Raw genomic sequence first — 19,302 nt, 5'->3', positions numbered from 1 at the left:
ATTAAACTGATAGGAATACACACACTTAAAAATAATAATATTAAAAACAAGTTTCTGAGCACTTTTCAAAGGAAGCCTCACATAGAATGCCTTATTACATTAATCCAAAGGGGATGTAACTAAGGAGTGTGTCACTGGCCAAATCACTTTCAGGGTCTCCAGAGGCTGACATCTTCCTTTCCCTTTTCATTTGATATAAGTGCCCAATACAGTCATACCTCGAGTTGAATATGCTTCATGTTGAGCGCGTTTGAGTTGCGCTCTACGGCAACCTGGAAGTAACGGAGCGCGTTACTTCTGGGTTTCGCCGCTCACGCATGCACAGATGCTCAAAATGACGTCATGCGCAGAAGCGGTGAAAAGCGGCACACGTGTGCGCAGACGTGTCGTCGCTAGTTACGTTTGCTTCTGGATGCAAATGGGGCTCTGGAACGGATCCCGTTCGTATCCAGAGGCACCACTGTACTATGTGTGTTTCAAAGATATGTGGTTCAGAATTGTCTCACAATTTGAGTTCTGGACATAAAATATGGGAAGTCGTATTCAACACACTTTCAAAAATTTGTCTGAATTGAACTGTTTATAGCTTGCCTTCCTACTTGGAAGTACCAGCATTCCTTGACTAAAAGGATTTTTTTCAGTGGAACCAATGACAGCATCTGCTTTCCCCCTCCCCACCCCGTCCGAAGCTGTCCAATATGGTAACCAGGTCCTCTTGTAAAGTGCCAGTCTCTTTTGTACTGGTACTGCTTGGTACCTCCTACACTGGTACAAAAAAACAACAACTTGAGCAGGACAGCTGAACTGTGCAAGGCCTTCGGTAAAGAATCAGCCTTGGTGCATTTGCTCCAGAGAGCTAGCAAATAACCACACCATTGTTTCAGTTGAATTATTTATTTATGAAAAGAGTAAAGGTTTAAAGGTAATAAATGCCAACATGAATTTACTTAGAAACAAAAAAACAACAACTTTGCAGCTTGAAATGCCATTACAGGAACATACAGAATAGAGAGGGTACATTACACAGGTTGACCCATCCACACGTTGCTGGCACAAATACTTAATACAGCAAAGATAGAGGGGAGAGGACAAATGTAGAGAGTTGCCTAGGATGGAATTATGAGGTAGTACATTCTTAAAGACCCAACTTTTGCAGTGGAGAAAGTGAAAGAAGTAGAAAAGTGGTTGAAGGAAGTTATACGTAAAGTAGTAGTTTTTCCTGCCTTGTGGGTGTCAGAGGTGAGAGAGAGTTGGAAAATATAGGAGACAGCAAGAAGGCAGAAGTGGGTGGGATGTTTTTTAATGTTCTCTCCCCCCCCTTTGTTTTATTGTATCTGTGTTGGTATTTTTTGGTTGGTTGTAAGTCGCTTTGGGTTGCCTTGGGCAAGATAAAGCAACTAACAAATTTAATAATAAATAAATGAAATTAATTAAATAAATAAATAAATAAATAAATAATAAAAATGTTGAGTCACTATAGTTGCCTGCTGTGCATTGGAAGCAAGTTGGAGGAGAAAAATAACTGAGTTTCTTGACTTACATGAAAAGATACACCATGTCAAATGGTGTAGGAGTCTGCAGTGGGGATGTTTCTGACGTCTGTGGGGATTTGGCAGAACTCAGTGGCCTCATGCACCAATGGAGATGGCCTGTGTTTACCTGTGGGACCAAAATCACCAACCAAAAACCTGGAGAGCCAGACAAATGCCTGCTTTCAGAAACTAGTTTGTTATTTTAATATGGGTTCCTTTGAACTCATTTAATCTGGTAAGACAACAGATTCCGCCCCGCCCCCCCAAACTTGCAGGTATTTTCCCTAAGGAAAGTAACAAACAGGTGCAAGGGAATGTGTGGGCAAGAAAAGGATCTAGCTAAAACTTATGTGGAGGAAAGAAAGTCAGCTCCTGCAGTCTGTCACAGGGACAGAGCATCTGAAATAGTGTCAAGCAGATGTCTTTAGGAAGCATCGCCAAAAGCTGAACAAGTTGGGGGTGCTGTGTGCACCCAGTAATAGGAAAAATGCAGGCAACATTACCCTGAATCTGAAATGACCTTTTCACAGAGGTCCAGAATTGTACATTATGAAATACTGTACATAGGTAGTTTCCTGGGACAGCCTGACTCATGCAAGTGGGAGTACAGAAATACCCATCTTAGCTATAGCATAAGGTCAGACAAGAGCAGTTTTGCTTTCAAAGAAGTTTGAGCTTGGTAATTTAAGCCACCATGGTTAGCACGATGGAGTTTACCAGACAATGTTCCTTTGGCATAATTTACTTCAGTATGTCTTTTGTCAAAGCAGTGCTTCATGCGTCGCACATACATAGTGAAAGTCGTGCAGTAGCCATTAAAAATATGACACTCCAGCACAGCTGGTGCGTAAGGAATAGCTCCTTTCCACAGTACAAAGTCCTTTTTCTTTCTTAGCAGACTATGCTGTAAACACCTGGCTACACTTTGAGGAAGCTCAAGTCGTCGGGGCGAGGGTGGGCGGGGAATTCTTACCAGACTGGTTATTTGAACAAGATGTTTCAGTCCTTTCTCTGAAACTTATTAAACTCTCAGCCTCTGTCCACTTTAGAGCAAACCACTTTGGATAGCAAACATACATCTGGGGTTTTTGTTTTTGCCTTTCCTGTGAAGTTTGCTGGGTGGCTTTGACCAGATCAATGAAGTTAATTTATCTCACAGGGCTTTTATGAAACTATTTTTTTTTCTTGAAATACTGTATTTCAACAGCACATAGGGCATTACCTTTCTGAGAAAATTATCTGAAGCTTCCTATGGATTTTTACAGTTCCCTTAGGGCCTAAATTCATTTTTACTTAGGAAACTACTACCTATATAACTCTATTTGGTGGGGTGGAGGCAGTGCTGATTCCCAGTAGAAAAAAGTCTGTTTTTAAGCCACTGTGTCTTCTTTTTCCTTTTCTTTTTTTAATTCTTCTCTCTATAATCTCGGGCAACTTTAACATTCTGTCTTAGTTAAAATTGCTTCCAGGTTAAACAATGGACATTCCAAAGCACCTCAGTGGCGCAGAACTACCCATAATTATAATCAGCCGTAGTTACAAGAAGTTCTTTGTTCTGTAAAAGTTTAAAATTCTGTATTTTACAAAATTTATTATGTCGAATGAAATTGAATCCTGCCTTCTCTTTTTGGCAACCAACACTGTTTGCAGGTGCTTCCAAATGAGCTTTAGGGTTAAAGTAAGCCAAGAAAAATGTAATTTTGGTGGTATTTCTATTGTAATTTAGAACTCATTTAAATGAGTTGCTGGAAGCTGTTCCTTGCAGACATACTTTGAATGCAAATTAATCTAGATAACTATTTCAGGGTCCTTGATAAATACGAGTGGCAACTTGAGACCTTTACTATTTATAATAAATCATTTCCTCTTCAATCAGTTTCTCATGTTTCCCCGGTGTTATAATATGCTTTTATTTTGCTAAGGGAGCCTGGGGGATTCTGGCTGGTTGGCAAGGAGTTAAGCCGTTAGCCATTTGGCGAAATGATCGTCCAGCAGCAGCATTGCCAAAATTCTAAATAAGCCACAAAAAATTCAAGTTTGGAAAAACAACCCCATTATATATATATAAAATAATTGATACTTCCTGGGGCACATTTTTTTTACCCATGTCTTCTACTTTATTCACTGCCAGCTGATTTTTTGTGGCTTTTGCAAAAATTTGTGCCTCTAAATTACTATATCATCAGTTGTACCCAAACTGAAGGTATTATTAACATATATACACATGTATCTATGTAATGTGATGCTCCGGCCTGTGGAAGCAAAACCTGTCAGTTGAGTTTCTCCATTAAAAAAAGCAAAAGACCAGCTCCTAGCTCTTTGACAGCAGTGTGCCAATTACCTAGCCCCCAACACAAAAGTGGATAAAATCTTTAATAAAAAAAAAGGTGGAGCATGACTTTGTTTGGGTAGCTTCTGTTTCAAACATTTGAAGCTGCCTGATAGTTAGATTGTGGTAGTGGCCCAAAAGGCCATAATGAATGTGATAATGTGAACCCCTATAAATCCTTGAATATGCCTCTAATAGAGAAGTTGTGGTAACCTGTTGCTTTAAGAAACATGATTTTTCAAAATGCCGTCCCCCACTGGGACAGAAGGACAGCTAATACGTAAATCACAAAGATACAGTTTATAAGCTAGAACATAAGTTGATACATGGTGCAAATGGCTACATGTAACACAGATTCCCAACATGCATACTCACACAATGTAACAGATCACTGTGAGAATCAAAGTTTAGTTAGCAACGCTTATTGCGCATGTGTATTAAACATGAGGTCATGAGGTATTGTTTGTTTGAAACTTATAAATACTCCTGCCCAGGACCCTTGGATGGGGTTGCAGTTTTGTGAAACGATTCGACTGTAACCTATTGCTTTGCAATAAACAACAATGGACTCTTAACTCCTCTAGTCTCTGAGTTTTATTTTCTTAACTCAGAAGATAAGCCATTTTTGGCTTACAACAAGATGACTGTTCAGCTATCTGTTCTGCCATTGCCTACTCTTTAACTTCACCTCTTACCTGATACCTTTTCAAGGGAGATTAAACATGAGACCTTTTGCACATAAAGCATGAGCTCTACAGAGCTATGGCCCCACTCCAAAAGTTTGAGGTGCCCTGAAAGGTGGGTTTTTAACCCATAGCCCCACAGGCAAGAGTTGAGCGCATGGGTGGCAACTAAAACCATTGGACTATATAAGCACCTGTCTCTCTCTTGATGCCCATCATCAGACCTTTGTCATTTTAATTGTGAACAGCTTGCCTTGCCCCTACCAAAAGGCCTGATCTCATCTCTATCACTGTAAGTATACCGTAGTGATACTGCCAGCAGGTCCCCATTCTCAGCTTGAAATATTTTGCGACTGGGCTGGGCTGGTTCCTGCTTGCCACAACTTTTTAACTTGATCAAAGGCCTTTATATATGGTAGGGATCTGGCAGACTCAGGAACCAATTTGAAACATTAGTCTAGAAATAAAGGAATAATGGAATAGCCATGCACGTTATAATCTCCATCAACATTTCTCACGAAACGAGTTCTCATGCAATTGTCTCTTCTGGGAAAAACAAGGTTAAGTGAATTCTTCACACACAGAGACACACACATGTCATCATATATACAAATGGCAGATTCAGTACTCTGCCACTCCTTACTTAGCTAAAATGGCACTATCCACATGCATGCACACGCACATGAGGAAACATGAGCAGGCAACAACAACAAAACCCTAAGATGGGAATGTCTGCTTTTAAAACAGATGCATATTTTCAACATTAATCTTAAACCAAAATAACGTAAGAGGCATTTAAGAGGTAGGGATTTTCTAATATTTTGAGCTAAAAATATAAACCCATAACAATCCTTAGCAATCTTTTGAGGTAAAATATCTTCTCCTGTGTTCTTACAGCAAATAATAGCTTTTTCATATTTTTCTTTTAAAAAACAACTTCTCAGCTCTCTAAGACTTCTTTTGCTGTCAAATCAAATGAAAGGGGGCACTGGTAAAACTGTAAAAACCCACAGTTTTGAATTTTAAGACTAATCTCTATTTCATTTGAAATTACTCCTTCACGTTTTTCTTCTACATATGTAAACAAAATGTGCCGTGAGGAAATCGTAGATCCAGGTATTTTATAATGACCTCCTGTGCCTTATTCATTGTGTCCACAGAAGTGGGGTGAGGAGAAGAGCTGAGGGCACATCAGTCTGGGGATAAACAGCACACAGCCTTGTTAGCTGCCACAGAGGGCCCCAATCTGGTTGGGCCTAGCTGAACATTTGGAAATCTTAGATCATCTTGGGGGCAGCACAACCAGTTCATTTCACTGAAGAAAAACTAGAAATGTTCAGAGCTCCTTTCCCAAAAAACAGGCAAAACACTTAAACACCACTAAGCAAATAAAACACAGACCAAAAAGCAGCAGCCAACCCCCGACCAAATAATCACTAAAGAGTGAGAGAGAAAATCTCAATTAAAAAATAAAAATTAGGGATAAGAAGCCTGTGCAGGCACTAGTCTGAGGACACTGATGCCAGTAGCTACAGCTTCTGTTACAGTGGTACCTCTGGTTACGAACTTAATTCGTTCCGGAGGTCTGTTCTTAACCTGAAACCGTTCTTAACCTGCGGTACCACTTTAGCTAATGGGGGCCTCCCACTGCCGCTGTGCCGCCGCTGTGCAATTTCTGTTCTCATCTTGAGGTAAAGTTCTTAAGTGGAGGTACTACTTCCAGGTTAGCGGCGTCTGTAACCCGAAGTGTTTGTAACCTGAGGTACCACTGTACTTTGGTAAAAATCAGGTTACAATAGCCTGACATCTCCCTGAAGGGTTGTCTGGAAAACTGTATTACAAAATGCAGAGAACTGTGAGGTTTCATGGGGAGACCGTGGGAGATTTGCAGTCAAACCTAACAATGCTAGTTGGTGTGTGAAGGGGTTAAGGACCACATAGTTCTAAATTGCTAGAGCAGACTATGATGCCACATCTGCTCTTCTCCAAAGAGGGAGGAAGTAAGGCTTGCTGCCTGTTCCTTTCTCTCACCCTCCACTTCTCCCTTCTGCTGCACATAAAGGAGACAGTCATGCCTCAACTGAACTCTCTGCTTAGATAGGTATCTGAGGCTACCTTGCTTTATATTTTTCAACAAAGAAAATTTACCTGCATTTTATCGTTGCTTCAAAGGAATGTGCAAGTCTGAGACCTAGTAACTGTAAGTAAATTATTTTAAACTTACCTTGCAGTCTGTGGTCTGTTTTATTTTTTAAAAAAACACAGAAAGGGGGCCAGCTGCTGTAAGGAGCTGAAGCATGATAAAAAGAAGGTTTAAAAACCCTATTCCTATGCTTCATTAAAGCTGCCTAACAATGGGATTTAAACTCTGTTACTGGGGCTCTTTATGTGCAAGCCCTTTGTTATAAAAACAGGCACAAGTTGCTTTTCTTTTGTGTTAACCCACACACATGGGCCTGTATAGGATCAAATATAATTAATGTATCCTCTTACTAATAGCCATCAGAAACCACTCCCACTGTTGTCCCATCGCATCACAAGAAGGGGACACCGCAGCTACCTGTACTTTTTGTGTGGTTTATATCATACACTCTCACTGTGCTAACTGGAACCTGATTTGAAGGTTAATTTGCTAACCAAGCACAGGATTCCATAATGTAAATTTTCCCATTGAATGAACCTGCAGCCATACGCATGGGTGTAGCCAGTATTTGTGTTAGTGGGGAGCTTTTATTGGGGGGTGCAGTATCTCAGATTCGTATTGATTTAGGGGAGGCAGCTGCTCCCCTGCCCCCTCCTAGGCTGCACCCATGGCCATACAAACAGGAAAATGACACCTCACTTCAAAGGAAAGGCTGATTTTCAAAGCTGTCTGCCTGAGGTGGGAATTTAAGAGTTGATTCATGGTATTTTCACATGGAAACACTTGTCAAATCAGAAACTCTCTTGAAGAAACTGAGGCAGTACAAACCTGTGAGAAGTCTCATCTCTTGAGTAAGAGAATGTTTAAAGTGGCAATCTCCAAGGTTTGAGAATGGGCTAACACACACTTAAAACTGAAATTAAATTATAGTGGTGGGATTATTTTTCCTTCCATTGAGCTCCCCCATTCTCATTAACTGGATCTGCAGCTCCAGGATAATTATGTAGTCATCATAAACTTTAGATTCTCAAATAATAAGCAGCTGCTAAAAATATATTCTTCCTTTTACATCGGAACAGGAGATTGCATTCCATCCTGTTGGATGATGACCTGTCCTCAGCCATCCACACGCTTGTAACCTGAGAGGCTGCCTTAGTCTCTTGATCCAGACTGTCCCAGGATAGTTCTGTTCTGCAGGAACTCTAGAATTGCCAATTTCATTGTCTGTTTCAAAATACAGGTTTTCTTGGCGGATGCAGGTTTGTTAAAGATGACAAATAGCATGGTTGGTAATGAAAATGTCAGCTAACAGACAATTGTTTAGCCTTCTGTAGCTTTTTGTGGATACAGGCGGAGCTGCACTACCCTCCCCATACACACCTGCCCCTCCTAATTCCTGGAATCCTGTGGTTTCTTGCTTTAAATAAAGGCACTTTTCTCTTACTTTTAATATATCTGAATCATTAACTGGAAGTTAATAGGGCTTACTTCAGATTAAAGACGTGTAGAATTGAACATGTTGCTGGAAAAAGCTCGCCTGCCTCCTGATTACCCAAAATACACTTTGCACCTTCTCTATCCCGGCCATATTTGTTTTATATAGTCTGAAGAGTGGTTGCTGTTGTTATATTAATTTATGAATCACCTCTCACATAAGTCTCAAGGCAATTTACATTCATACGATAGGAACAAAACAAAGAAGGGTTTTAAAACAATAATAACAACCACGGGGTATGGGTTTAAAAACAATACAAACAAACAATCAAGGCATGGGCCTAATTTCTGCCCACCCCTGATTCACTTGAAATCAAATGTCTTCAGCAGTTTTTGGAAAATACAACTAGTGTATGCCTGAAGGCAATAATGGACAGGATAGTACTGACAAGGCCAGGATACTGTTGATAGGTCCTAAGAGATGTTCTGGATGGGTTAAAATATCAGGCTCATAGTCTGGAAGTGATCAAATGCCCTCAGAATGCTTTTCATTACCTAAGGCTGGTGTGCCAACTGCACCTCCTGTTGGAAAGAGTCTAGCTACAGTTATCCCTGCTTTTATAACCTCCAGGCTAGACTGCTGCAATGTGTTGTATATGTGGCTGCCTTTGAACACTACCTGGATACTTCACTTAGTTATTAAAAAAAAAAAACCCACTAGGTGACTAACAGGGACTGGGAGTTGGGAAAGAAATATTGCCAGAGCCTAAAGAGCTCATTTGGCTTCTGGTGTGTTCCCAAACATACCGTATTTTTTGCACCATAACACTCACTTTTTTCCTCCTAGAAAGTAAGGGGAAATGTCTGTGCGTGTTATGGAGGGAATGCCTATGGGTGGCATGCCTACGGATTTTCCTCCTCTAAAAACTACATGCGTGTTATGGTCGGGTGCGTGTTATAGAGCGAAAAATACGGTAATTTTAAGTGTTGGTGCTTAGACCCTCCTCTGAGTAGCTTGACCATCTGAAGTGAGGCAGGGAGAGCGGAGAGCCATTCCAGTTATGGTGCCTCATTTGTGGACTCCTCAAGGTGACTCCATTTGTGTCTTTTACGCACCAAGCAAACTCCTTTTTTATTTCTACAAGCTTTAAATTGCTGATATATTTTCCCCTCTACTGTGATTTTTATGAGTATTGACGTTCAGTTTTTATTGTGTTTTTATTAGCTGTTGTAAACCACCCTGAAATTTTTAAATTGAAGTCAGTGTAAAAATGTTTCAAATTATTGTGTGAAGAAATGAAACTGTTCAGCCATTTTGTGTTGGATATCTTTAAACTATAAACTGTTTGCTTTCCTTTAGAGGCTGTTTTTGCTAGGTGGGTGGGTAATGTCAGCTGAGGAAATAAAACCAAAGATGGAAGGTGGGGCAGAGAGAGTCCTGGGATTGTTTACATTCATCTGTCTCAATAGACAATGGAGTGTGCAGACTGCAGCACCAAAGTGACCTCCCCGGGACGCAAGCCTGGGCAGTGTGTATGGAGGTCCTGGGCTACCCAGACAACAAGACCTCCCCTCTCAGCCTCACTGATGTGGTCCAAAGGAAAGCAGAGCAATACATTTGGCACCAGCTTGGCTGCAGGAGTTGCTGGAAGGAGGCCACATCCAACACAAGGCCACATTCAACTGTCTTAGGGACTCCACTCCCAATTTGTGTAGGGCTTACTCCTTAGCCTTTTCCTCTCCCAAGGCAGCCCACAAGGCAGCAGAGGTTTAGGGTCAGAGTTTTAATTCTACTAAATGGGCCACCTTCCCAGGTTGACAAGTCCCATCTGCTCCTTACTTCCGTGTACAGCAGATGCAGAAACCGCCTTCTGATTAGCTAAAAGGTTAGGAAAGAGTCAGAACAGTTTCTATACGAGAATTGGGGGGGGGGGGGACAAAAGAGCTAGGGGATGGTGGAATGTCACCAGAATGGAGTGTTGCAGAGGACCTAGACTCCAGAGACAAAAAACAAACAAACAGAACTTTGTATGACCTTACAATATTCACAGATCTTGCTAAATCCACTAACAAAGTACAATTTATTCTAGATGTTTTCAAAGAGATGTTTACACAATTACATTGGTGGATAACAATGACCACAGCAGCAGCACCACAACAACCAAAAAACCATTCCATGGAATGATATTTCATTAGGAGTGGCTACGTGTCCTATTTTCCAGAAGGCTGTCAGAACTGCCCAGTTTAAAGATAAAGATCCACAGAAAGGGAGAGCAGGGGCCTTGAAGTTGCCAATCAATGGTTAGCACCTTGACAACAGACTATGGAGGCACACAGGTCACATGGTCACAGTCATCTGTGCTACACATCCTTTGGGAGGGGAGCAGTGTAGAAGTGGCCACCCTAAGTTTTGGCTGTGCAGCACTCAGGTCCAGCTCAGATTGATTTGTCCCCACAATAGGCCAGCCATTACCAAATCACAGGCAGAGGATGCAGTTATTAGCTACATCTCTTTGAAGTTCCTGAAATGTCAACCAATATTCTGTTACAACCCGATGTTAATCATTTGGACATTCTGGAAAAGGAATCTGATTGTCTCAAGAATGCAGAAACACCATTGCTCAAGTAGATGACTGGACAGAGTTACACTACGATTGCTCACTGTATTTCTCACTTCCACTTTTGGCAATTTCTATGACAAATTATTTGAAATCCAGCCATCGCCCAAATAAGGTGAAATCAGAGTTGGCCCTATATTCTATTTTGACCAGCTTGAAAGACTATGCATTTATGCCAGATTTCATGCCTCTGGACGTTTTGAGCAACTCTTGATAAATATAACCCTTACAGCTATACTAAACCTACAGATGGGGAGTTGAAGAGCATTCAAGTGTGAATTGTTGTGTCAAGACAAAACGTAGTCACACATCTGACCATGCTGGAAAAAACCTCAGCTTTGGCATGTCTTCTTAATAACGTTTGCTTATCTGCTGCACTGCTGGATCATTAAAAATAATCAGGTGGAAATGATTGCTTTATACACTGATGTGAGCACTTTGAATTGGGCCTGAAAACAAACTGGCAACCAAAGCAACTGTTTTAAAACTGGGGTGGTATGTGATGTCAAAGAAACCCCAGCCAGTAGTCTGGCTGCTGCATTTTGGGCCAACTGAAGTTTCTGAGTTGTCTTCAAGTTGTTTTCTGGAAGTTATCAGAGCATAGAGTAAAGCAGACATTTCTGTCCAAAAGGGGCCATATTTTCTCCCTTTTTCTATCTTTTCTCTCTGTTTTTTATTATTTAGATTAGTTTGGTTTTTATTGTTTTCTTTGTTGAAAACTATCAATAAAATTGATTACATCATGGCTCTCCTTGTCTTTTCTCTGAACTAAGAGGCCCCAAATGTAACCTTTCCACAAAACAGAGTTGCCCCAACCCTTTCATCATGTTGGTTGCCTTTTCTGAACCTTTTCCAGATCTGCAATATCATTTTTGGGGGGTGAGAGGACCAGAACTGTATCCAATATTCTAAGTGTTTTCTCCCCGGAGATTTGTATAATGAGCAGAGCTAGTTTAATCACTAGGCAACTGCTTAAGTTGACCACTGCCTCTTGTGGGAATGAATTCCGTCATTTTAACTATGTGCTGTGTGAAGAACTACTTTCATCTGTCTGTCCAATTCTAGTACTTTCTACAAATCTAATCATACCTTCTCTCTCCACAAGCTTTGTCAAAAGTACCAATGAGATCTTCAATACAACCTTAAAACAACGCAACCATAGTTATGGCTAGCATCATTTCTGGCACAAAGTGAAGCATGTATCTTACAGAAAGAAGGAAGATTATTTCATGAGAAGAAAAAAATATTTTCGTCAGAAAAAAAAGTGTTTGTAGTCCTTCTAGAATACTTCTAACAAATGTAAAATAAAGTACAGAGCTTAGCCCAGCTACCTAGAAAGTCAGTCATCTGGCACCTTGAAAAGCAGTATTTCATGCTGTCTTTCAGCTCTTTTATATTAAAATACTGAGCTGCTAGCAGATACTGTGCAAGTCAATTGGAACCACAACATGAACTTTTCATAATGTTGTGAAAAGAAACTGTTGAATTTGATCTCTGCCCTTTCACTTCAGTAACGTGTCTATTGACATATTTAATCGCTTAATGGCTATAGCAGGAACAGCAGCAGCTGAATCCAGTTTATATTTCAATGCCCACAATGTTAAGAGTTTATACATTTAACTTTCTAAAGGTAAGATCCTATGTACACTTTGTAATCTTGACTGAAATGATTTATTTCCAAGTAAAGCTGTCTCCTTGCTCCCACTACCTAGCAGGACAATACAGACCCAGAATTCAACAGCTGGATTTTTTTTTTAAATTTAGAACATTTTATATTTCACCTTCAGGGCCGGCTTTAGATTTGATGAGGCCCTAAACTACTGAAGGTAATGGGGCCCTTTATATGTCCAGCTGTCCTTTGTCAACAACAAATTGTCACTGTTTTTTGTGTTGAATGGTACATGGTACATGGTAATTTATGGACCTAATAGGTATCTAAAGCCATTTGCACATAACAAATAGGAGCCTACACAACAGAAAACACTGTTGCTGTATGTAGGTTTTCTTTTATTTGTTTTTTATCTTATATTTTGGAAATGTACATCCAGTTGTTTTTCCCCTTGAAATTTTTTGGGGGCCCCCAAGAGAGTGGGGGCCTAAGCTATAGCTTGTTTAGCTTAATATGTAAATCTGGCACTGTTCACCTTTCTTACATTTAGGTGGTGTAGATTAGACCGTCCACCTACCAAGGCATTTGTTTGCACAATACCAAAACAATAAGACAAATAGCAACTGAAACCATACCACGTATTTTCATGAGGTCTTTCGGGAACTTTCATAACTTGTCCAATAATTCCTATTCTTCAAAATATCTTACAAAATGCCTATTCTTCAAAATATCTTACAAAAGTGCATTCAATTCCTGGTTCTAAGGGTGCAACTGCCATATATATTTTTTGTCCCAATATTACTTCAGACAATGGGTGATTAAAATTAACCCTTCATGGAGCTGTATAAAGCAAAAGTGCAGCGAATGATTCCTGACCCACAATGAACTCAGGCAGAACATTTGCACATTTCCATCTAAGGGGCCCTCAGAGAGATCTGCCACATTCTGGGGGGCAGGCAGAATGAATATTGAATATTTTGCATTCGCTCCGTTTTCCTTTGGACCGCCGCCGGCCGCAGGATGGCGCCCTTTGAGCAATTTCAGCCGGGAAAACAGCCTGTGTAACGAAATACTTCTGCAGCTGGATCCATGCTACTTTTAAATGGACACATCTGCACAGTACAGTTTCACTCCTTGCTCTCGTCGGGTGTTACAGAGGCTTCTGAAGTCACTGGGTACACAAGCACATAAAATATCGACGGATGCGATACGACTTCCAATTTCTGATCTTGTCGAGTCCAAATGCAGGAGGACTACGTGGCGGTGGATGCATTTCTGTTAAGAATCTGACCTGCTCAAACCCAATATGTTTATTCTCCCCAATGGCAAGCCCCGTTTCTCCATTTCAGCGGGCAGGATGGGACCAATTCCAATCGGAGGTCACGATGGGGACTCTCGCCTCTGCGTGACGATCCTTTTCGGAACCGCTCCCTTGGACCATTCCATTCTGAATCCTGCGTTACTCTAAGGCAAGGGTTCATGGGCTGACCAGAACGGTCACACCTACGAACCTCCGGTGTAGGATGAAAATGATGATGATGATAGGCAATGGAGTATAATGTTCACAGAGAAGCTTGAAACCTTAGAGTGGCAGAGCTTTATAGGCAGGTGGCTTCTTCCCACTCCGTTTTTTGACCCATAGGAAACGGACTTGGCAGTTTTGTAAGTGGGGTAAGGTTTCGAGACGCCAATTCTGCCTCCTAACAACCCCCTTTTCCAACGTCGCAAAGGCTTCTCTATGGGGGTGGGGTGCAACATTTGTTCTGCCTGCCTTAAATGCATACTTGTATTTTCGACCCCCTCCTGCAAGTGTGTGTGTGTTCCTGACTTTCTGTTTCTGGAATTGGACTATTCTCTCCCCGCTCCCCCCGCCCAGAGGTTTTGGGTCACCGTAAATGAAAGCGAAAGTGTCTTGTTTGTGAGGCGCTTGAAAGGATGAAGGCTGAACGCATGAATTATCGATACAGTTTTTTAAACTACTATGTCCTATTGGCGATATATTCCTACACGCAGCAACCCCCACAGTGGTCTCTGCTGCTGCAGTCACTGATATTCTCCAGCCAGTGAACTTTTGAGAAGGGGTGGGAGTCGTGGGACAAAATCAAGCTGTAACAACCATACCGGCTACCAATTCAAAAGCCAGCCAGTTTCTTATCCCCATCTGGAAATAATGTACTTCGGGCGGGTGGGGGGGAGAGGCTCTCCTAGAGCACAGGGTCAGTTCAGTGCGCAGAAAAGGGGGCGGGAGAAGCAGCCGTCAATGTCGTGCTCAGATCTTCCGATAAAAGATCTTATCGTGCAACCCAGCATCGTGGGATCACGGGGATAAAGTTGCCAAAAGGTACAATTTGCAAAAACCAAGGATCACTGAGGACTGCTTCACACATTACTTTTTAGGTGTACAGTACATTTAAATGTATTGTGTGAATAAAACAAACACGTGTCTGGATACAAGTGCGTCGTACAGGGGCTACATAACTAGCGCATAGACCCTGAGGGTGGGGGCTCGGTAATTTCTGGTGGGGCTAGCCTTTATGGCTCTCTTGTGTGCTGCCTAAAAGGGGTTCCTTGTGTAAACGAGACGTAGCAAACAACATCCAGAAATCACATTTCACCCCTTGCTTTTCAATGCATCGGAGCCGTTCACACATTCAGTTGTCAACCCGGGTTTGCTGCTACGTAACGTCTGGAACGACCATGCTTACTACGTTGTTATTCCTAAAATTATCACCGTGCCATTTTTTTCCGCACACTGTCAAGCCCATCCAAGTTTGCACCCAAGTCAGGCCTGCGGGAATCAACCCCAGGCTGGGGTCGCCCGCTTGCCCTTTGCTATGCTCCTTCCCTTCCCTTCCCCGCTCCCTCTTGTTTAAGCGGACTCCAGAGATCCTTTAACGTTCCCCGGGTTGCGGAGGTTTTTCCCAGTGACACGAGCCCATCCGGAGCCAAGTCTCCTTTTCCTCCATCTCAGCAGAGCTGCTTTAAAACAGCTCTGAAGAAAGGAGAGGAGAAGCACGAGGCACGCGGGAGAGACGCGAGACTCCCCCCCCCATTCATTATGAAGCACTTTGAGGAGTGCGAGCGGGGCGGGGGGGGCGAGGAAGTTTACATTGCCTCGAGCCCCCTGCGGCTTTCCTTTCGCCCCCTCGCCTGTTACCCTGATTGTACCTCCGCGTCCCCCTCCCCCTCCACGTGATGGGCCCGACATGCGCAGCAGCGCCAGGGGCGCCGGAGGCACATTTGCAGACTGACGTCAGTGTGCACAACCTCTCAGGCCAAAATAGTCCGCTGCTGCTGCAGCTCCAAACTTGGCTGAAGGCCGGTAGTGAGAAGAGATCTCGAGCTACTTCAACAAAACTTTCTCTCCAGTCTTTCCTGCTCCCTCTCTCCCCCTTTCCTTCCCTCTCGCTCCTCCTGATGGTATTCACATAATAGCTCTGCATTGGAAGGGGTGGCCAAGAAGAAAAACCCCCATCCCAAATTCAGTCTTTTCCCCCCTCCTCTCCCCACTTCCTTTCTACCCCTTTCCCTTCTCTCTCTTCCTCCCCCCCGCCCCCACTTTTTGGTTGTAAAAGACAAAAATATGCAGGGTGCTTAGATAAGGCTGGATGAATTGATGGCATCCCTTCTCTTGCCTAGTCAGTCCGTTCTCTCAGCTTCCCCTTTTTAGAAAAAAAAAAGTCTATAGAGGATTTCATTCTGCTCTAGAATATAATTCTGGCGTTGGCTTGCCAAGAGGGGAAATCAGAGAGAAGGAATACGGGAACCCTCCAGTGCTATTTCCTATTGTTTGAAACTCACTTTATAGCAGAGAAATTGAAGATGAAAACGGTAAGGAAAGAATTCACCGGACTCTTTGCCTTATGATTTATTTATTTTTATTTTTGTCTCCCGCATAATGGTGCGTTCAGATGTGGAGCTGGGGTGGTTTATAATGCACTAGGCGAAGTGGATTTTGAATAATTTCAGAGGAACCTTTGAGCTCTGGGGATTAAAAAAGTGGGCGCGGAGGGGGGAGAATGGGGGCGCGCGCGAGGATCTTCTGAGGCAAAGAAGCTTGGTTTAAGTGTGCTCTTGAGCAGTGAAAACTTTTCTGTTTCGGAAGCAAGAAAAACAATGGTTGGCAAAATAATGCGAGCCCTTTTTGTTTGTCGGTTCCTTTAAACTCATTGACTTTGCTTCTGCTATTCTAAAGCCCATCATTTGGTTGTGTCACGTCAGTGCCTATATAAATGGGGGAGACAAGTGCATATTTTCCTGTGTGCATGCGACTCTAAAGGGTCGCATTGATGTAATAGCTGGAGCCCGGATGCTCGCCTGAAGGAGAGAGACATTAAGCTCTTAAGAGGCTAATGGGAGAGATGGGAGAGTGTAGCTTTGATTTAGCCCTAGACGCGGAGGGAGCTGCTAGACTCGCAACGCTTGCCGAGACGATTGAATCGCTGTGTGTGTGTGTGTGTCTTTTCAAAGGGGTTTTTGGGGAAGGGGAGGCAAAGGTGTGTGGCCGGAGGGTGGGTGGGGGACTAACTGGGACCGTGCTCCCGGCTAATGTGTGTCCACTCTCTTGTCTTTGCTAATTTCTTTCATTGTTGTACAAGAGGAGAGAAAAAGAGAGCGCGAGAGTCAATCTCAGACTCTTGTTTTTATTTGGACTGCCTTTGCAACGCATTTGGGCCTCATGCCAAGTGTCTGGGTCACACGCGTTTTATCCAAATAGATTTAGCGCTGCTGTCTGGAAATGGGCTGCTGAATGTTAACTTTAGGATCAGCTCCACCAGAACAGCTACAGACTCTTCCCTGGGGTGGGGGGTGGGGAGAGGCGAGGCGGGGGAAGAGGGCTTTTGTTCTTTAGAGTTCTCTCCAAGGGGGTAGATGTAAAATGTTCTTTTGTACTCAGAAGGCATGAATGTGTGCGGGGGGGGGATCTGGTTTAAAAGATTGTTTTTAAGTAGTCTGGACTTTCAGCAGTAAAAAATGACAGCTGATCCTTTAGAAAGTTTAGGAGGGGGAGAAGAGGAGGAGGAGGGCGGCACAAAGTTTTACAGATAACTTGACTTTTGCCCTCCTCCCCACCCCCATCCTTCACCACCCAGGTGGCAGCTGATCTGGCGAGTTGCATTGCAAGTGAGAGACGAAGCAGCAGCAGCGCTTTTATTCCTGTCTTGCTGCTTATTCGCGATGCAATCCTGCGTGTGCTTACTTGGGAGTAAGCGCCATTAAACTCAATGGAACTTGCTTCCGAGTAAATCATACGCCAGGCTGCACACACCCACACCTCTTTTCCCTTTGGTGTTGGCTCCGTTGCTTAGCTAATTATTTAAAGGCCGTGAAAAGGAGCCCTAAACTCCAAAAACCTTCATTTGTTTCTTTTTTAAAAATCTAGTGCGCCCTTCAAATCAGGCTTTTTTGTGTGTGGTGCTTAGTGTCTATGCAACAGCCGCTCTGTAAAAACCTGGTGTGGGAGAAGCGACTTATAGAAGCCAATACCTGTGATTGATAGGACACCCACTTCCCCTCCTCGCCTGTCGTCGCTTTGCCTTAGCAACCCCTCGTCGTCCCAGGGATCACTGGCCGCTTCTCGGGAGTCCTGCCCATTCAAGACGTCTCTCTCTCCCTCTCCGCCCCCCCCCCCTGCTCACTCCTTGCCAGGAGAGGCTCTGTGACTTGCATGAGAGCAGCCAGGAGCCCGGGCGGTGGGGGATGGGCGCCGCGGCTGCATCTTTCTCCCTCGCGCGCTCTGTCAATACGCAACGGGGAGCTCCCGCCAAGCAATATATGCGCCTCTTGCCCCGAGGCTTAGCTGCCAGATGCCCCTGTGTGTCTGAAGGCCGCTTCACCTGAAGGCCGCTCTGCAGCAGACATTGCCCAGAAGTAGAGGAAACGGGTCTCTTTATCCCTTAGATGAGCAAGCAAGGCTGGCAGGCAACACTTCTGGGTTTTGTTTGCAAGGCGAGGCGGCGACCTTCACTTTTGCTCTGTTTTCGTTTTGCATTTTTACGTTGTGAGCCGCCCTGTGATCTTCGGGTGGAGGGCGGTATACAGATGAACAAAATGCTTGTTTAACCTGGAGGTTCTGAACAAAATGCTTGTTTAACCTGGAGGTAGGCTGTATGAATTGTGTATTGCGTTGTAACGATTTGTTGGGTCTCTGGACCGTAATAAAGGTTGATGATGAACTACAATTAACAACAACAACGCCTGATCTAGACAAGCGCTCTCTCTCTCCCTCTCTCCACCCCCCCCTCCCCCGGCGTCCTCTCTCCTGGGGAGCGGATGTATTTGCCCGAGTTTTTTGCGGCTTAACGCCAGGCCATTAGTGAGCCACAGGTGCTACCGCCAGAGCCGAGTAATGTCTGAGCAAACATTGCCCAGGGAGATAGATGATGCGGCTGGAGAATGAGGCTCATTGAAAAGAGCGGCGGCGGCTGTTGGTGCCGGCGGCGGCGGCGGAAAGCCGATGGGTTCAGTTTCTCTGCTGCTGCTGCCGCCTTTGGAGGCAGGCCCAGGGCCGGTGGTGGTGGCTGACTGAGCTGCAGGCGCTGTACCGTTGCCAAGGCTCCGGCGGGAGAAGGAAGGGAGGCCGTTTGCAGGCGGCGGGAAGGAGCCTGCGAGCACAGGCTCTCGCTGCTGCTACCTGTTTGCACCAAGAGGTGACTTGAGTTAGGTTGGCAGGGTCGGCCAGGGTTCAGAAATCTGTCCTTAAGTACCTTGAAATATGTGAAATAATGATCAAAAAGGTGTTTCTGCCCATGTGCAGGGTGTCTTTCTCTCACCATGGAGCAGCTGCAGGCAGTTTTCTCTAAACCCCCCCCCCAAGTTAAGGATTAACCATTAAGAAGCAGAAAGGCAAAACAGTGGTACCTTTAATAATAAATATTATTTAATAAATAATGCCTTTATTAGGACCTTTATTCCCCTAAATATGGGTAGAGCTCAGTTGGCAGGGATGCGGGT

At 43.6% G+C, this 19,302-nt stretch overlaps 1 protein-coding gene across 7 annotated transcripts in view; it reads left to right on the top strand.

Annotated features, from left to right (window-relative positions):
• Positions 1-15,587: 15,587 nt before the first annotated feature.
• ADAMTS6 (ADAM metallopeptidase with thrombospondin type 1 motif 6) overlaps positions 15,588-19,302 on the top strand; it is a 123,352-nt gene continuing 119,637 nt past the window's right edge. For 6 of the 7 annotated variants that reach the window (XM_053407867.1, XM_053407863.1, XM_053407865.1 and 3 more), the window contains exon 1: positions 15,588-16,179. In XM_053407867.1, coding sequence (XP_053263842.1) covers positions 16,171-16,179 — 9 coding nt within the window. In that variant the 5' untranslated portion in view covers positions 15,588-16,170. Of the gene's footprint in view, positions 16,180-18,679; positions 18,999-19,302 lie in introns of those variants that run through there. The other variant, XM_053407861.1, reaches the window with a different exon arrangement.

Source organism: Podarcis raffonei, chromosome 11 (assembly GCF_027172205.1).
Source record: "Podarcis raffonei isolate rPodRaf1 chromosome 11, rPodRaf1.pri, whole genome shotgun sequence".
Taxonomy (NCBI): Eukaryota; Metazoa; Chordata; class Lepidosauria; order Squamata; family Lacertidae; genus Podarcis; species Podarcis raffonei.
The sequence above is the reverse complement of the archived record's forward strand: the minus strand, read 5'-3'. Positions and strand labels throughout refer to the sequence as shown.